The sequence below is a fragment of the Paramisgurnus dabryanus genome, chromosome 22, assembly GCF_030506205.2.
Source record: "Paramisgurnus dabryanus chromosome 22, PD_genome_1.1, whole genome shotgun sequence".
Lineage (NCBI taxonomy): Eukaryota > Metazoa > Chordata > Actinopteri > Cypriniformes > Cobitidae > Paramisgurnus > Paramisgurnus dabryanus.
Genome location: NC_133358.1, coordinates 32,477,766 through 32,491,608, shown reverse-complemented (window position 1 = coordinate 32,491,608; position 13,843 = coordinate 32,477,766). Strand labels below are relative to the sequence as shown.

At 37.2% G+C, this 13,843-nt stretch overlaps 1 protein-coding gene across 1 annotated transcript in view; it reads left to right on the top strand.

Moving 5' to 3' along the window:
• acvr2ba (activin A receptor type 2Ba) overlaps nucleotides 1-12,646 on the top strand; it is a 40,320-nt gene extending 27,674 nt beyond the window's left edge. The window contains exons 3-11 of the mRNA XM_065258920.2: nucleotides 3,333-3,442; nucleotides 3,642-3,790; nucleotides 4,674-4,817; nucleotides 4,934-5,077; nucleotides 5,162-5,310; nucleotides 5,399-5,513; nucleotides 5,676-5,814; nucleotides 5,958-6,088; nucleotides 6,174-12,646. Coding sequence (XP_065114992.1) covers nucleotides 3,333-3,442; nucleotides 3,642-3,790; nucleotides 4,674-4,817; nucleotides 4,934-5,077; nucleotides 5,162-5,310; nucleotides 5,399-5,513; nucleotides 5,676-5,814; nucleotides 5,958-6,088; nucleotides 6,174-6,368 — 1,276 coding nt within the window. The 3' untranslated portion in view covers nucleotides 6,369-12,646. The remainder of the gene's footprint in view (nucleotides 1-3,332; nucleotides 3,443-3,641; nucleotides 3,791-4,673; nucleotides 4,818-4,933; nucleotides 5,078-5,161; nucleotides 5,311-5,398; nucleotides 5,514-5,675; nucleotides 5,815-5,957; nucleotides 6,089-6,173) is intronic.
• Nucleotides 12,647-13,843: the final 1,197 nt, after the last annotated feature.

The window sequence follows — 13,843 nt, the reverse complement described above, 5'->3', positions numbered from 1 at the left end:
AACCTATTAGAAGAAGGGAAGAGAAAAGAGGTTTTTATTTTAAATCAAGGGATTTTAACATGTTCCTGGTAGGTGTTTATGGAAAGAGATGGGTAAATGAACAGGAGGGATTTTGTGCCCTTTGATATTTGTGTCCTCGAGGGTAATGTCTTAAATTTCAATTGAAATACCTTGATATATTATTACATTTCCAAGCTTCCAGCTCTGGGTTCATTGATATGAAAGCAGATTTCAGTCTGGCTCAGACAGCGGTGGTGTTGATGGGTTCAGTATCTGAATGCTATCATCAGGTTACAGAGTTAGGGGGGTTTTGCAGCTCTGTTACATCATTTAATGGATTATTTCTGCTGCTTTCTAAGAAAATAAACTCTGTGAGCTCTAAAGAGATTCAGCAGTAAGACTGCTTTGGATGCTATTGTTGTTCTCATGAAATCTCTGATGTTTACATTTCATATGTCAGTGATCACCCAGAGTTCAAGACTGTCGTACTGATCTCACGGCATGAATATATTTCACTCTGAGATGGATTGTGATATTAGAGATGTGTTACATATATAACTGATCAGAAATCTGTTAAAGTCAGAAATGTGTTACATATGTAACTGATATACACTCACCTAAAGGGTTATTAGGAACACCTGTTCAATTTCTCATTAATGCAATTATCTAATCAACCAATCACATGGCAGTTGCTTCAATGCATTTAGGGGTGTGGTCCTGGTCAAGACAATCTCCTGAACTCCAAACGGAATGTCAGAATGGGAATGAAAGGTGATTTAAGAAAATCTGAGCGTGGCATGGTTGTTGGTGCCAGACGGGCCGGTCTGAGTATTTCACAATCTGCTCAGTTACTGGGATTTTGACGCACAACCATTTCTAGGGTTTACAAAGAATGGTGTGAAAAGGGAAAAACATCCAGTATGCGACAGTTCTGTGGGTGAAAATACCTTGTTGATGCTAGAGGTCAGAGGAGAATGGGCCGACTGATTCAAGCTGATAGAAGAGCAACTTTGACTGAAATAACCACTCGTTACAACCGAGGTATGCAGCAAAGCATTTGTGAATCCACAACACGCACAACCTTGAGGCGGATGGGCTAAAACCGAAGACCCCACCGGGTACCACTTATCTCCACTACAAATAGGAAAAAGAGGCTACAATTTGCACAAGCTCACCAAAATTGAACAGTTGAAGACTGGAAAAATGTTGCCTGGTCTGATGAGTCTCGATTTCTGTTGAGTTATTCAGATGGTAGAGTCAGAATTTTGCGTAAACAGAATGGGAACATGGATCCATCATGCCTTGTTACCACTGTGCAGGCTGCTGGTGGTGGTGTAATGGTGTGGGGGATGTTTTTCTTGGCACACTTTAGTGTGAGCATTGTTTCTGACCATGACCATCTCTTTATGATCACCATGTACCCATCCTCTGATGGCTACTTCCAGCAGGATAATGCACCATGTCACAAAGCTCAAATCATTTCAAATTGGTTTCTTGAACATGACAATGAGTCATGTTCACAGTCACCAGATCTCAACCTAATAGAGCATCTTTGGGATGTGGTGGAACGGGAGCTGTGAATGTGCATCCCACAAATCTCCATTAACTGCAAGATGCTATCCTATCAATATGGGCCAACATTTCTAAAGAATGCTTTCAGCACCTTGTTGAATCAATGCCATGTAGAATTAAAGCAGTTCTGAAGGTGAAAGGGGTACAAACACAGTCTTAGTATGGTGTTCCTAATAATCCTTTAGGTGAGTGTATAGATATGTGTTACATATGTAACTGATATTAGAGATGTGTTGCATACAGTGATGGGAATAACGGCGTTATAAGTAATTGGCGTTAGTAACTGCGTTATTTTTTTCAGTAATGAGTAATCAAATAAATTACTGTTTCCCCCGTTATAACGCCGTTATCGTTACTGCCATTAAAATGCTGCGTGTTACTAAAATTGATCTTACTGTAGTGATATTCAGCCGTGTATGCTCACTCTCTCAGCCAAACCCTGTTTTTCTCTTGTGTGTGTTGTGAGAAACATAACGGATGATGATTGGCTTAATTTCCATCGGTAGCCAACCAGAGGCAGAGTTCACAAAAAGGCCCACCCACACGCGCAGTCCAAGTTAGAGGAGCGAGCAGCAGTGTTAAAAAGTCTGAGCAACTTGGTCACTTTGTCGCTAGATTTAGCAACTTTCTATCACTTTAGCGACTTTATAGGACAAATCTAGCTATCTTTTCTGGCGTGGTTGGAGACTTTTATAGACTGACATGAAAATATGCGTCGTTTTCTCTTCTCAACGAGCAGCGGTGCTGCTGCTGACTGTGCCCCATGTCAAAGCACTGACATGCAGCCCGGTCATCGCGCATCAATCACTCCGAAAACACCGGCGACAGGGCGATGGCAAGTACAACTAGCTCAAAGGTAGCGGTCGCAAACACGAAGTATAAAGCACTACTTTTCCATTGTTGAGGTGAAAGGCAAGAATTTTTGTTTAATGTGCAACTTATGCCCATGAAGAAAAAGTCTCTCCACGTCTGTGGCAAGTAATTCTGATCTAATAAAGCACCTCACATTGTCACATGCTGCCACAAAATTTGTGATTTCTCTTTAGTATCCATTTTAGTCATTTAACATATTTAATTTTGTAAGGGGAATTCAAGTTATTTGAAATATACCATTTTTTTTAAGTAACGCAGTAATTACTTTTCCTGGTAATTAATTACTTTTATAATAATGTAACGCAGTTACTAACTCAGTTACTATTTGTGAGAAGTAATTAGTAACTATAACTAATTACTTTTTTAAAGTAACGTTCCCAACACTGGTTGCATATGATGTAACTGCTAGAGGTCATTCAGTCTTTGTGTATGTGTGAAATGTGATGTGAAACTCAACAGTCAACACGTGTGTAGAGCTTCAGGTTTTTAGTAACACCTCCACTTCTAATGTTTGTCAAGGTTTCATAAACCCAAAACAGATTTTTTATAGTGAACTATAGTGAGTACAGCTCCACAACAGACCACAGATGAAGGTCTTTGAGGTTCATGAAGATGAGTAAATGATAAAGTTTTCCTCTAATGTCTTTCTCTTTATGAGCACTAAAAGCAGACTGGAATAAATCATTCAGACGCTTTTATAATGAGATGTTTTTGAGAGGACCGAATGCCTGCAGGGATGAAAATTGAATGTGTTTTTTTAAGTCGTTTTGTCCGAGAGCTCTTGTTGTCTAAGCAGGTGCTTGAAAACAAAGCTTTACTGAGTCTCCAATCACACATTAGTGCTCTCAGAATCTAATGAAGGCCTCGTTTGGGTTTTATTATTATAGGCAGGATTGTGTGGCCACGGAGGAAAATCCTCAGGTGTTCTTCTGCTGCTGTGAAGGAAACTTCTGCAATGAGCGCTTCACACATCTTCCTGATGTCATCGACGGTCCAGGTGAGCCAGCGCCTCACTTATATGTGTGTGTACATCTATCTGTGACATTCTTAATATTTGATGGAGACAAGCAAAGTAATATTTACCACAAACACTTAAATCATATAATGTTTAAGATGTTTATATATAAATGTGATATGGCACTTTTTCATCTTGTGCATGTCTCTCTCTCTGTCTGTCTTTCTCTTTGTTTGGTCAGAAATCGAGGCTCCGCCCTTCATGCCGTCTCTGTTGAATGTTCTGATATATTCTCTGCTGCCCATCACCATGCTCTCCATGGCTCTGCTGTTGGCCTTCTGGATGTATCGGCACCGTAAGCCGCCCTACGGACACGTGGACATCAGTGAGGTCAGACTGCGTTCTCTCTCTCTCTCTCTTTTCACTGCTCGTCCCTTTTACACACGTGTCTATAAGGAAACCCCTCGTGTAGCACATTTGTACTCAATAGTTAAACTGCTTCGCTTAATCAGTTTATACTTTCTGTTGTGTGGCGCCACCTGCTGGTGTTTTATTGTCAGTGTTCATTTAATGTTTTTAGTGTTGTCTTAAGCACAGCACACACCAAAAGATAATCGGGCCACATTTGGGCGACAGTATTAATGACATTTCTTTATGTCCGTCACTGCACATTTTAAACATCTTTTGTTGTGGCCCTAGCTTAAGGTTGCGTTTAAATCCACTTTTAGTAAATCGGCCCAATTTTAAAGTGTGCACTTTACATGTACACTTAATTAGTGCTCCATAGACCACAATGCACCTTGATTGTAAGAAAGAGTTATAGAAATAAGACATCACAATGTCGACATTTCCATAATGAGATTATAATGGGATTTTTTTCTATATTTTGATTATATTTCACCTCATTTATGTAAACAGGAGTTGAAGAGGTTATAGCTCCAGTCATGTAAACGTAAAACATGCGATTAAGTCCTTGCTCTGATTATTGGGAATAATCTCATTATTGGTGATGTAAATGTAATCAGTTTTGCATTTGTGCAACTTGGAGATCTTTAAAGTCATTTTGCAAGCATAACAAAGTTGCATGTCCGCTGTTATTGGTGCATTATACAATATAAGTAACTCCACACAGGAATAATAATCAGTATAAAAATACAAGTACAGAATATAAATACTAAAATGTATTCAGTTCTGTGGTCATCATTTCATCTTTAATGCAGTATTATTGATATTTTGAAACAGATGAAGATAATATTTTGTGTCATGTTTTTAGGATCCTGGTCCAACTCCTCCCTCACCGATAGTGGGACTGAAACCTCTACAGTTATTGGAGATTAAAGCCAGAGGTCGTTTCGGCTGTGTGTGGAAGGCTCAGATGATGAATGATTATGTAGCTGTGAAGGTTTTCCCCATCCAGGTCTATCCCAAAAACCTTCTTATGCTTTGTCATGAACCTAGAAAACACTTTGACAAAAAACATTTGTTTTGACGTTGCTTTAGTGTTTGAAGTGTCATGTTTGGGTCTTCTCACAGGATAAGCAGTCATGGCAGAACGAGCGAGACATCTTCTCCACGCCAGCCATGAAACACGATAACATCCTCTACTACATCGGCTCTGAGAGACGCGGATCAAACCTGGAGACTGAATTTTGGCTGATCACAGAGTTTCATGAGAGGGTGAGGAGATCCAGACGTGATGGTTTTGGTTCATCACATTTTAATTTTGGTGTATAAATGTTAAATATATGCTGTGATCTTCAGGGTTCTCTGTCAGATTATCTGAAGGGGAACGTGGTGAGTTGGAACGACTTGTGTCGCATCGCTGAAACCATGGCGTGCGGCCTCGCGTACCTTCATGAAGACGTGCTGAGGTGTAAAGGAGAAGGTCCAAAACCCGCCATAGCTCACAGGTGAGACTTTTAACCGTCAGCTTCTGACTACAAGAACAGTGTGATGTTCAAACTGAACTCAAGTCCCTCAAAATTATTTGACTCACAGAGACTTCAAGAGTAAAAATGTGATGTTGAAGGCAGATCTCACAGCTGTTATTGGGGATTTTGGTCTGGCGGTTCGGTTTGAACCTGGTAAACCTCCAGGAGACACACATGGTCAGGTGGGACATTTCATATTCTAAAAGCTCATTGTTGCCATAGACTGATGAAAAAAGACACTATATAGACTACTGTATTAAAAAATGAAGCCAAATGTTCATGACTGTGAAGAAAACATGAAGGTTGTGATTGTAAAGCTAGTTGTATGACGTTATTTCTGTCAGGTGGGTACGCGGCGGTACATGGCACCTGAAGTGCTGGAGGGTGCGATCAACTTTCAGCGAGATGCATTTCTGAGGATAGACATGTACGCCATGGGTCTGGTGCTGTGGGAGGTTGCGTCGCGCTGTAAAGCCGCTGATGGTGAGAGCTGATGATTTCAGTGTGTGTAGATTAAGTCCTTAAGATGAGACGTTACACCTGTTGGGCCCTCAAGCTCTTCTGTAAAGGGTGTGATTAAAATGACTCTTTATCTACAGAAATATTTGTGTGCTGTGTTCCTGTAGGTCCTGTAGACGAGTACATGTTGCCGTTTGAGGAGGAGATCGGACAGCATCCGTCACTGGAGGATCTACAGGAGGTGGTGGTTCATAAGAAGATGCGGCCGGTGTTTAAAGACTCCTGGTTAAAGCATTCTGTGAGTCGTAAAAGCATTAAATGTTGTATAAGACACGTGATCGTTGTCGTGCGTCTAAAGACGTTCGTTTGTTACGCTTGAACAGGGCCTGGCGCAGATGTGCGAGACGATAGAGGAGTGCTGGGATCACGACGCGGAGGCCAGACTTTCGGCGGGTTGCGTGGAGGAACGCATCTCTCAGATTCGCCGCGCGACCAGCGGCTCTACCTCAGACTGCCTGGTTTCCATGGTGACGTCCGTCACCAACGTGGACCTGCCACCCAAAGAGTCCAGCATCTGATTCACGACGTCACGCGCAAGCAAACGAAACAACCCTCGTCTTTCCAAACTCAGTGAATCTCAGTAACATTGAAGCAGCTGCTATTTTATCCGAACGTTTTTTTAAGGTTATTATTATTATTATTTTCATTTTCCTGATCGGATCAGCAACTACCAGCACACCTTCTCTACTGTATTTTTATCGTTGAGAGATACAAACGGAGAGGACGTCTCGACGCGCATTCAGGTCCCGACAAATGAATGCAGGCCGTGCAGGTACCTCCACGTTTCGCTTCTGCCGTTCGGTTTTTCATTCGATTGTTTCTCTCGCCTGTGATGACCGACCATTACATCACCGTGTGGATTTATTCGACACTGCTGCAAACCCACGAGGAACATGTTATGACTGTTACACGCGCAATTGATATTCCTCGTGGGATTCACTTTTTTAGTTTTCTCTTTCCGACAGTGTGTGCTATTCAAAACTACGGAAAACTTGTCTTTACGGAACTAACGGGTGTCAAAGAACACGGAAAAGACAACTGGATGAATTTCTTTCTTTTTTTGTGGTATTGAAATTGGTGACTGAAATGAGTTTGGATTTGGCTGAAATCTCTCCGCTGGATGATGTTAAGCGGATTGCGTATAGAAATATGTGAGGTGACGAGAACGTTTAGTTTGGTGCGTAAACCTTTCTCAGGTATTTTGTGTCAAGAGTTTGTGGGGTCCATGACTGCCTTTCCCACATCATCAATAGGACAGAAATATAATGGTGCCCTCAACACTAATTATCAAAACAAAACATGCAAGACCGTGCGCGCGTGTGTGTGTGTGTGCGTTTGTGTGTGTGTTTGTTCTGTCTGTAATCTGTTGTTATAATGCGACATGTGTTTTGGATTTTGATGGACTCGTATCGTACAGAGCAGAATCATCTCTCTGATTCAGACTTCATGAAACATGTCCGACTCATATTTCACCTCAACATCAAATGATAAAAATAATAAAATAATATTTTGCATACAGACATTGAAGCCTGTTTGAAGGACCATTAGTATTTTTTGCATTGTGACACATTATTAATCTTTACCTTGTTCTTTGTGTAATGCTCATCCTGTTCTTGTTATTGTAAAAAATAATAATTTAGTGCTACGCAAAGATAAATCGGGATTAATCGCATACAAAGTAAAAGTGAATTTTTGCATAACATATCATTTAAAATATATATTAGCAAAATTGGGTAATCACGATTAATCTTTGCCCAGCACTAAAAATATTGTTAGTATGATTTTTTTTAAATAATAAGTACAACAAATATGATCACAATGTGTAGAAAATTTTAAAAGTAGAAAGTAATATCACAATGCATAAATTGTTAAGTCTTTATGCAGAACTTCTTATTTTTTTTCGTATGATTTGGGGGTGAAGTATGATCTGCTCATGTGTCGGGTTCCTACATTTATTACCTTTTTATAACGGGGACCAAATCTGAATTTTAACATCTTGCAATATCAATTTGGAGGCTAAAAATTTGATAACTTTCACTTTGTGAAAACGATAAAATGAACACAGAAGAATAATATTTATTTTGTCTTAGACTGTAATCCACATTTTCATATGCCATAATTCAAGAGAGAAGTGCTGCTGTTTGGATGAAATATGCTGATAGCTTCTGGTTTCTCCTCAGTAACATCATCCTCAGATGTGATCGCGCCTCACCAGAAATAAAAAAGCTTCCGAGACGAAAAAAAAACGCAACTCGAAACAATAAAAAATTAGTTGTAAAATGACAAAAAAAAGTTCATAAACCACAGACCACCTCAGACCAGAAATACCTCAGATTTTCTAAGTGTATGACTTCTGTTATATATTTTGTTAGTTGTGTTGTAGTAAGTATATTTTGGTGTAAGTTGGATTTTATGATAGGGAAATCATTTTGGAGAAGTAAAAAAAAACATAGTGAAAAACGTCCAAAATCTTTTAAGAAGTGCTAGCAGGTTTCTGTTGTATAAATGAAAGGAGCCCATGATGTAAATAGCTGTATACACTTCTGGGCATCGTTCTTCATTCGAGCTAAGCTAAGCTATCTTCCTGTACGCTTGCGTCATGGGACATTGAACCTTAACTATTTGGCGCTTCTTCCAAAAACTCAAACGGATCGCCCCTTTTTTTAACATTTTTGCACAATTTTATACGTAACCCTCTGAATTTGTTACGAGGGACAAAATTTTCAAAAGCCGACTTATGAATTTACTGTGAAGCTAAGTGATGACGTCACTTCACCCTTACCAAATTACATTCGCCCAAATTTTGACGTCGACGCGAATTCAGGCTCGTTCGATTCAAAGGCGTTTCAAACGGAGCGAGCTTTTATTTTAGGGCCAAATAAAGGTTTGGTGTCCCTACAGTGCCATTTCATTCTCTGCTCTCTGTACCCATAATGCATTGCAGCGGTTGCTTCTTGTTTCCTCAGAGCTTTAAGTTTTTCTTGAATGGTGCCATATATCACAATCCAGGAGCGAGACCGAATGTTCTCAAACTATCTTTGCTCTCCTGCTCCAGCATTGTTCTTTACGTTCCTCGGCTGATTTCAGTTCAGTGAGATCACGTGTAGATGCCGTGGTGAATCTCGTTCTTCTGCATGTAGCATGCGTTCTCAAGATGACTTTTAAATGTTTCCGTGTCGCCCCTTTTCCAAGCTTTGCCAAGTCTGGGCCAGTGAAGTGTACGAGTACTGTATATTCTTATCCACTTTCCATCGATACTTTCAGGAAAATTGTATTTTCTTCAGGTTACTACGGTACGGATGCCACTTTAGAAAGAAGGAAAGTTTGGATGATTCTGCAAACTTGGCTCTGATATGTAGCAAGCAATATCTGCAGCAATAGTTTGTGTTTGTTTCTTTCTCTGTAGATCCTCGGGCATTGATAGAAACCTTCAGGCCACCTACAGTACCAAAATCATTTGATAACACGGATGGAAACTGTTTGTTATGTTTTAATGAACTGATCTTGTTTTATTTCAAATAACATATGTAGCCAAATTCCTTGCATTTTTACATCTGCAAGTTTATAACCAAAGGGTTTGATTTCTAACACGAGTTGATTTGTTTTTAAGTCTTGAAAAGCAGAAATTCTCAGTGTTCTCATCATCTTTCATTTTCTCTTTCTGCTCTGTTGAGTTTTCCTTGATAGACAGCGGGAATGAAAGGGATGTTTTAAGTTTATATGCATCATATTTCTGACAGTCTTTTGGAGATTTTTATCTGGATTGACCAGCGAGAGCTCATTGTTGGATCATATGAGATGTGATTTATGCAATACACTTTAACACTTCATTATGCACTAAAACACTCAGTATTTCTCAAGTATGTCATCACGTCTGCTCTTACACGAGATCTCCAGGGTTTTTTTGTTTTGTTGTTTATTTAAGTGTAAATCTGATGAAACCTGTCAAGAACATACAGAGTCATATTTCTCCTCATTTCAAGAAATTATACTTTGCATATAAAAACATTTTAATGTTTTAATATAAATGATTTATTGTAATATCATAAAATGTTTTTAATTTGTCAGGGTCATAAATGTCACAATGCAAACATTATACTGGTTTTAAACGTAAGCTAAATTTCTAAGATACAAAATATATTTATCATTTTACCTTTAAATGATTTTGAGATGAAATTCAACCCAAATATTCTTGACAGATTTTGTGAGATGTTTAAATAAGGGGATAGTTCACTGAAAAATACAAAATCTGTCATCATTTACTCCAAACCCTGTACACGTCTTTATTCTGCCCAACACAAATCAAGATATTCTGAAAAATGTTGCAAACACGCTGCAAAAATTAATTACTTAGTATTTTTGTCTTGTTTTCAGTACAAATATCAAACATTTCTTAAATCAGTGGTTCCCAAACTTTATCAGCGTGTGGCCCCCCTTGTGTACAGTGCATTCCTTCGCGGTTCCCCAAAGAAAATTTGTGACAAAAAACTGTTCTAAAACTCAACATTTTAATAAAAAAAATATTAAATTATACAAAAAAGTAGTGCTTTTGGTTAGTAGCCTTATTTTTTTTTTAGGTTTAATTACACAGAATTCATGATAAATTAATGTATTTCATAAAATGTCATAAAACTGGGGCCCCCATGGCACCATCTCAAGGCCCCCAGTTTGAAAACCACTGTCTTAAATCAAGATGTATTTTCTTGATGAGCAAAATGACCTAAGAAAAAAGTTTTTAGACAAAAAAATATAATATTTAAGTACATTTTAGCTTAAAAAAAACAAATAAATCTGCCAATGGGGTAAGAAAAAAAGAAATAAGAAATAAGTTTACTTTTTTCTTAAACGATACACTGCAAAAAATGATTTTCAAGAAAATATTTTCTTAGTAAAAAAATATCTAAAGAATTCTTAAATTTAAGATGATTTTTTCTTGAAGAGCAAAACAACCCAAGAAAATAAGTCTAGTTGAGTGATTTTGTGCATAAAAAAGCTAAAAAAATCTAGATATTTTTACTGAAAACAAGACAAAAATACTAGAGAAAAGTTTTCTTGAAAATCAATTTTTGCAGTGTAAAAAAAACTTTTTCTCACCCCATTGGCAGATAATTTGTGCTTACTTACTTGTTTTAAGCATAAATTCACTTAAATTATATATTTTTTGTCTAAAAACTAGACTTATTTTCTTAGGTCATTTTGCTCATCTAGAAAACATTTTGATTTAAGAATTTTTAGATATTTCCACTGAAAACAAGACAAAAATACTATGTAAAAAAAGTTATATTTTTGCATTGCAGATCTGGGGCACCATTTACTTCCATAGTATTATGTTTTCCTTTTATAGATTCTTCAAAATATCTTCATTTTCCTTCAGCAGAACAAATAAATGTAAACAGTAAATGATGACAGAAAGTGAATTCGCTGGTTTAGGAGTGCAAAGATGTTTGATATATTTAATATCAGGAAGGTTCTTAACCTCTGGCTGGGATTCTGATGTGCCTGTTGTCAGATTATTGAAGCAACCGCTGTTATGCAGTCATTATCTTCTCTTCCACCTCTCATCTTACCTTGCAGAAAAAGCTATATCAAATATATATCAGAAACTATATATATATCTATATAAAATATGAAACTCTAAAGTGACCAGCCGTAACTGGACACAATCTTTGGTCCGGGTTTTCAGGAAGCCGATACCTCAGAAGAACTCTTGTGAAACAGTGTTTCTTAGCTGGATAGTCGTGTCAGTACACTATCATAACACAAACCTCTTTTTATATCGTGTGACATGTATGATGAACCTCTTGACAGCTACACAACCTCTTTCCTCTCCGCTTTCTCAGTACCCAACCGATGCTCTCCAACTATACCGATTATAACCTGACACAACTCAGAAAAATGATTTTAGTTTGTTTGTTTGGGTCAGAAGAAAGTTTCGTTTTAGAAAACTGAATTACGCCGGTAGTTTGTGAAGGAATTATGTTAAGAGTTACATTAAAGTATTATAATATACCATAGTGTATGAGCAACTACAGTATATATATAATGTAACCGCTCTATTAATTCTTCAATGATTTGACTTTAACCCGTATGAGTCCGTAGAAATGATTCAGACACTTTTGCATGAAGGGTGCTTAAGAAACAACACACGAGACGAGAGAGGTTTTCTCAGACGCCTTGTCAAGAGGGGATATTTGAAATGCTGTTTCTTTACCAGAATATGTGAAATGTACATGTTGTAGGTTATCTTTTACTAGTGTAGCTAAACCTGTAGAACAGATATGACGTGTACTACTGATTTTAACATAAATATACTAAAAATCTGTATAAGACGAGATATACTGTATACAGAGAGTGGAGCTTGTTGCTGTAAAATCCCTTCTTTTGGTTGTTTTTGGACTGAAGAGAATGCTAAAGTGCTGATATATATATATCGATCTATCTATATATCTATCTCATGCCCTGGTCAGATCACAACCCCTCGTATTGCTGTAATGAACTGAGGATTTTCTTGAATGATCATTGTAACATAGTTCTTTAATTTGCAGTGAAACATGGTTTCTTTTTTTTACTGTGGTTATTCTAGAAGGCAGTATCCAGAGTTTGGTCTAGATTTGTGGAGATGTTGGGATGTGGTTGTTTCTACTCTGCATTGGTGCCAGAATAAACCCGAATGAATGTAGTATTTGCCCAGTGTGAAACAACCACACCCTGACTGTTAGAGAAAAGAAAACTAGTGAGGTTTATTTCAATTTTATCTTTTTGTATATGAAAGTAAACAATAAATACTGATAAAGCATCACTGGATCTTGTCATCTTTATATTTGTCCTGTCATTTTAATGTGTGTGCGTGCGTGCGTGCGTGCATATGTATGTGTGTGTGTGTGTGTGTGTGTGTGTGTGTGTAAGAGCCAGGTGTACTGTCTTACTCAGTATTTTTTTTCTTGTTCTCAGTAAAAATATCTAAAAATTCTTAAAGCATCATGCATTTTCTTGGAGAGCAAAATGACCTAGGAAAATAAGTCTAGTTTTATATGCAATTTAAGTGAATTTGTTCAAAAAACAAGCAAAAAATAAATCTGGTAATGAGGTAAGAAAACAAATGACTTAATTCAAGAAAGATTTGCTTACCTCATAAGCAGATTTTTTGCTTGTTTTAAGCACAAATTCACTTAAATATGATGTTTTTTGTCAATACTAATTAGGTGATTTGTGCATAAAACAAGCAAAAAAAATCTGACAATGGGGTAAGTATTTTTTTCTTGAATTTAGTGTTTAGTCGAAGATTTTTTTTCTTACCCCATTGGCAGATTTTCTTGCTTGTTTTATCCTCAAATTCACTTACATTTGATACATTTTGTCTAAAAACTAGACTTATTTTCTTAAGGTCATTTTGCTCATCAAGAAAAAGCATCTTAATTTCAGAATTTTTAGATATTTTTACTGAAAACAATACTAAGAATTTTTTTTTCTTGAAAATAATTTTTTTGCTGTGTAATTTTGTTCATCAAGAAAATGCATCTTGATTTAAAAAACTGTAGATATTTGTACTAAAAACAAGACTAAAATTCTAAGTTGTGTGTGTGAATAATTTTGAACAAGATGATCGGTGTAAATCATTATTTTGTCTTTACAGAAGTGTGTCAATTCTTGGTAGTGTCTGAATGCCATTACTAAATAAATAAAAAAAGATCTTTAAACAAAATAATTATTTATTATTTTATATATAATTTACGTATAATTTTATGTATAATTTACATCCCCCTGGCTCTTAATGTATCGTGTTGCCTTCTTGAGCATCAGTGAATGTTTGTATTTATTGTAGTAGTTGTGAATGAGTATCACAATTGTTCTCAATGTGAAAAGATGAATCTTAACATCATACAGTGTTTGTTAGACGTGGGTCAAATATACAGAAGATGCTGAAAAAGCAAAGAATGTGCCGGACCTGATGGATTTTCTGAAGATCATGAAAATCAGTTTAATGGATCAGATC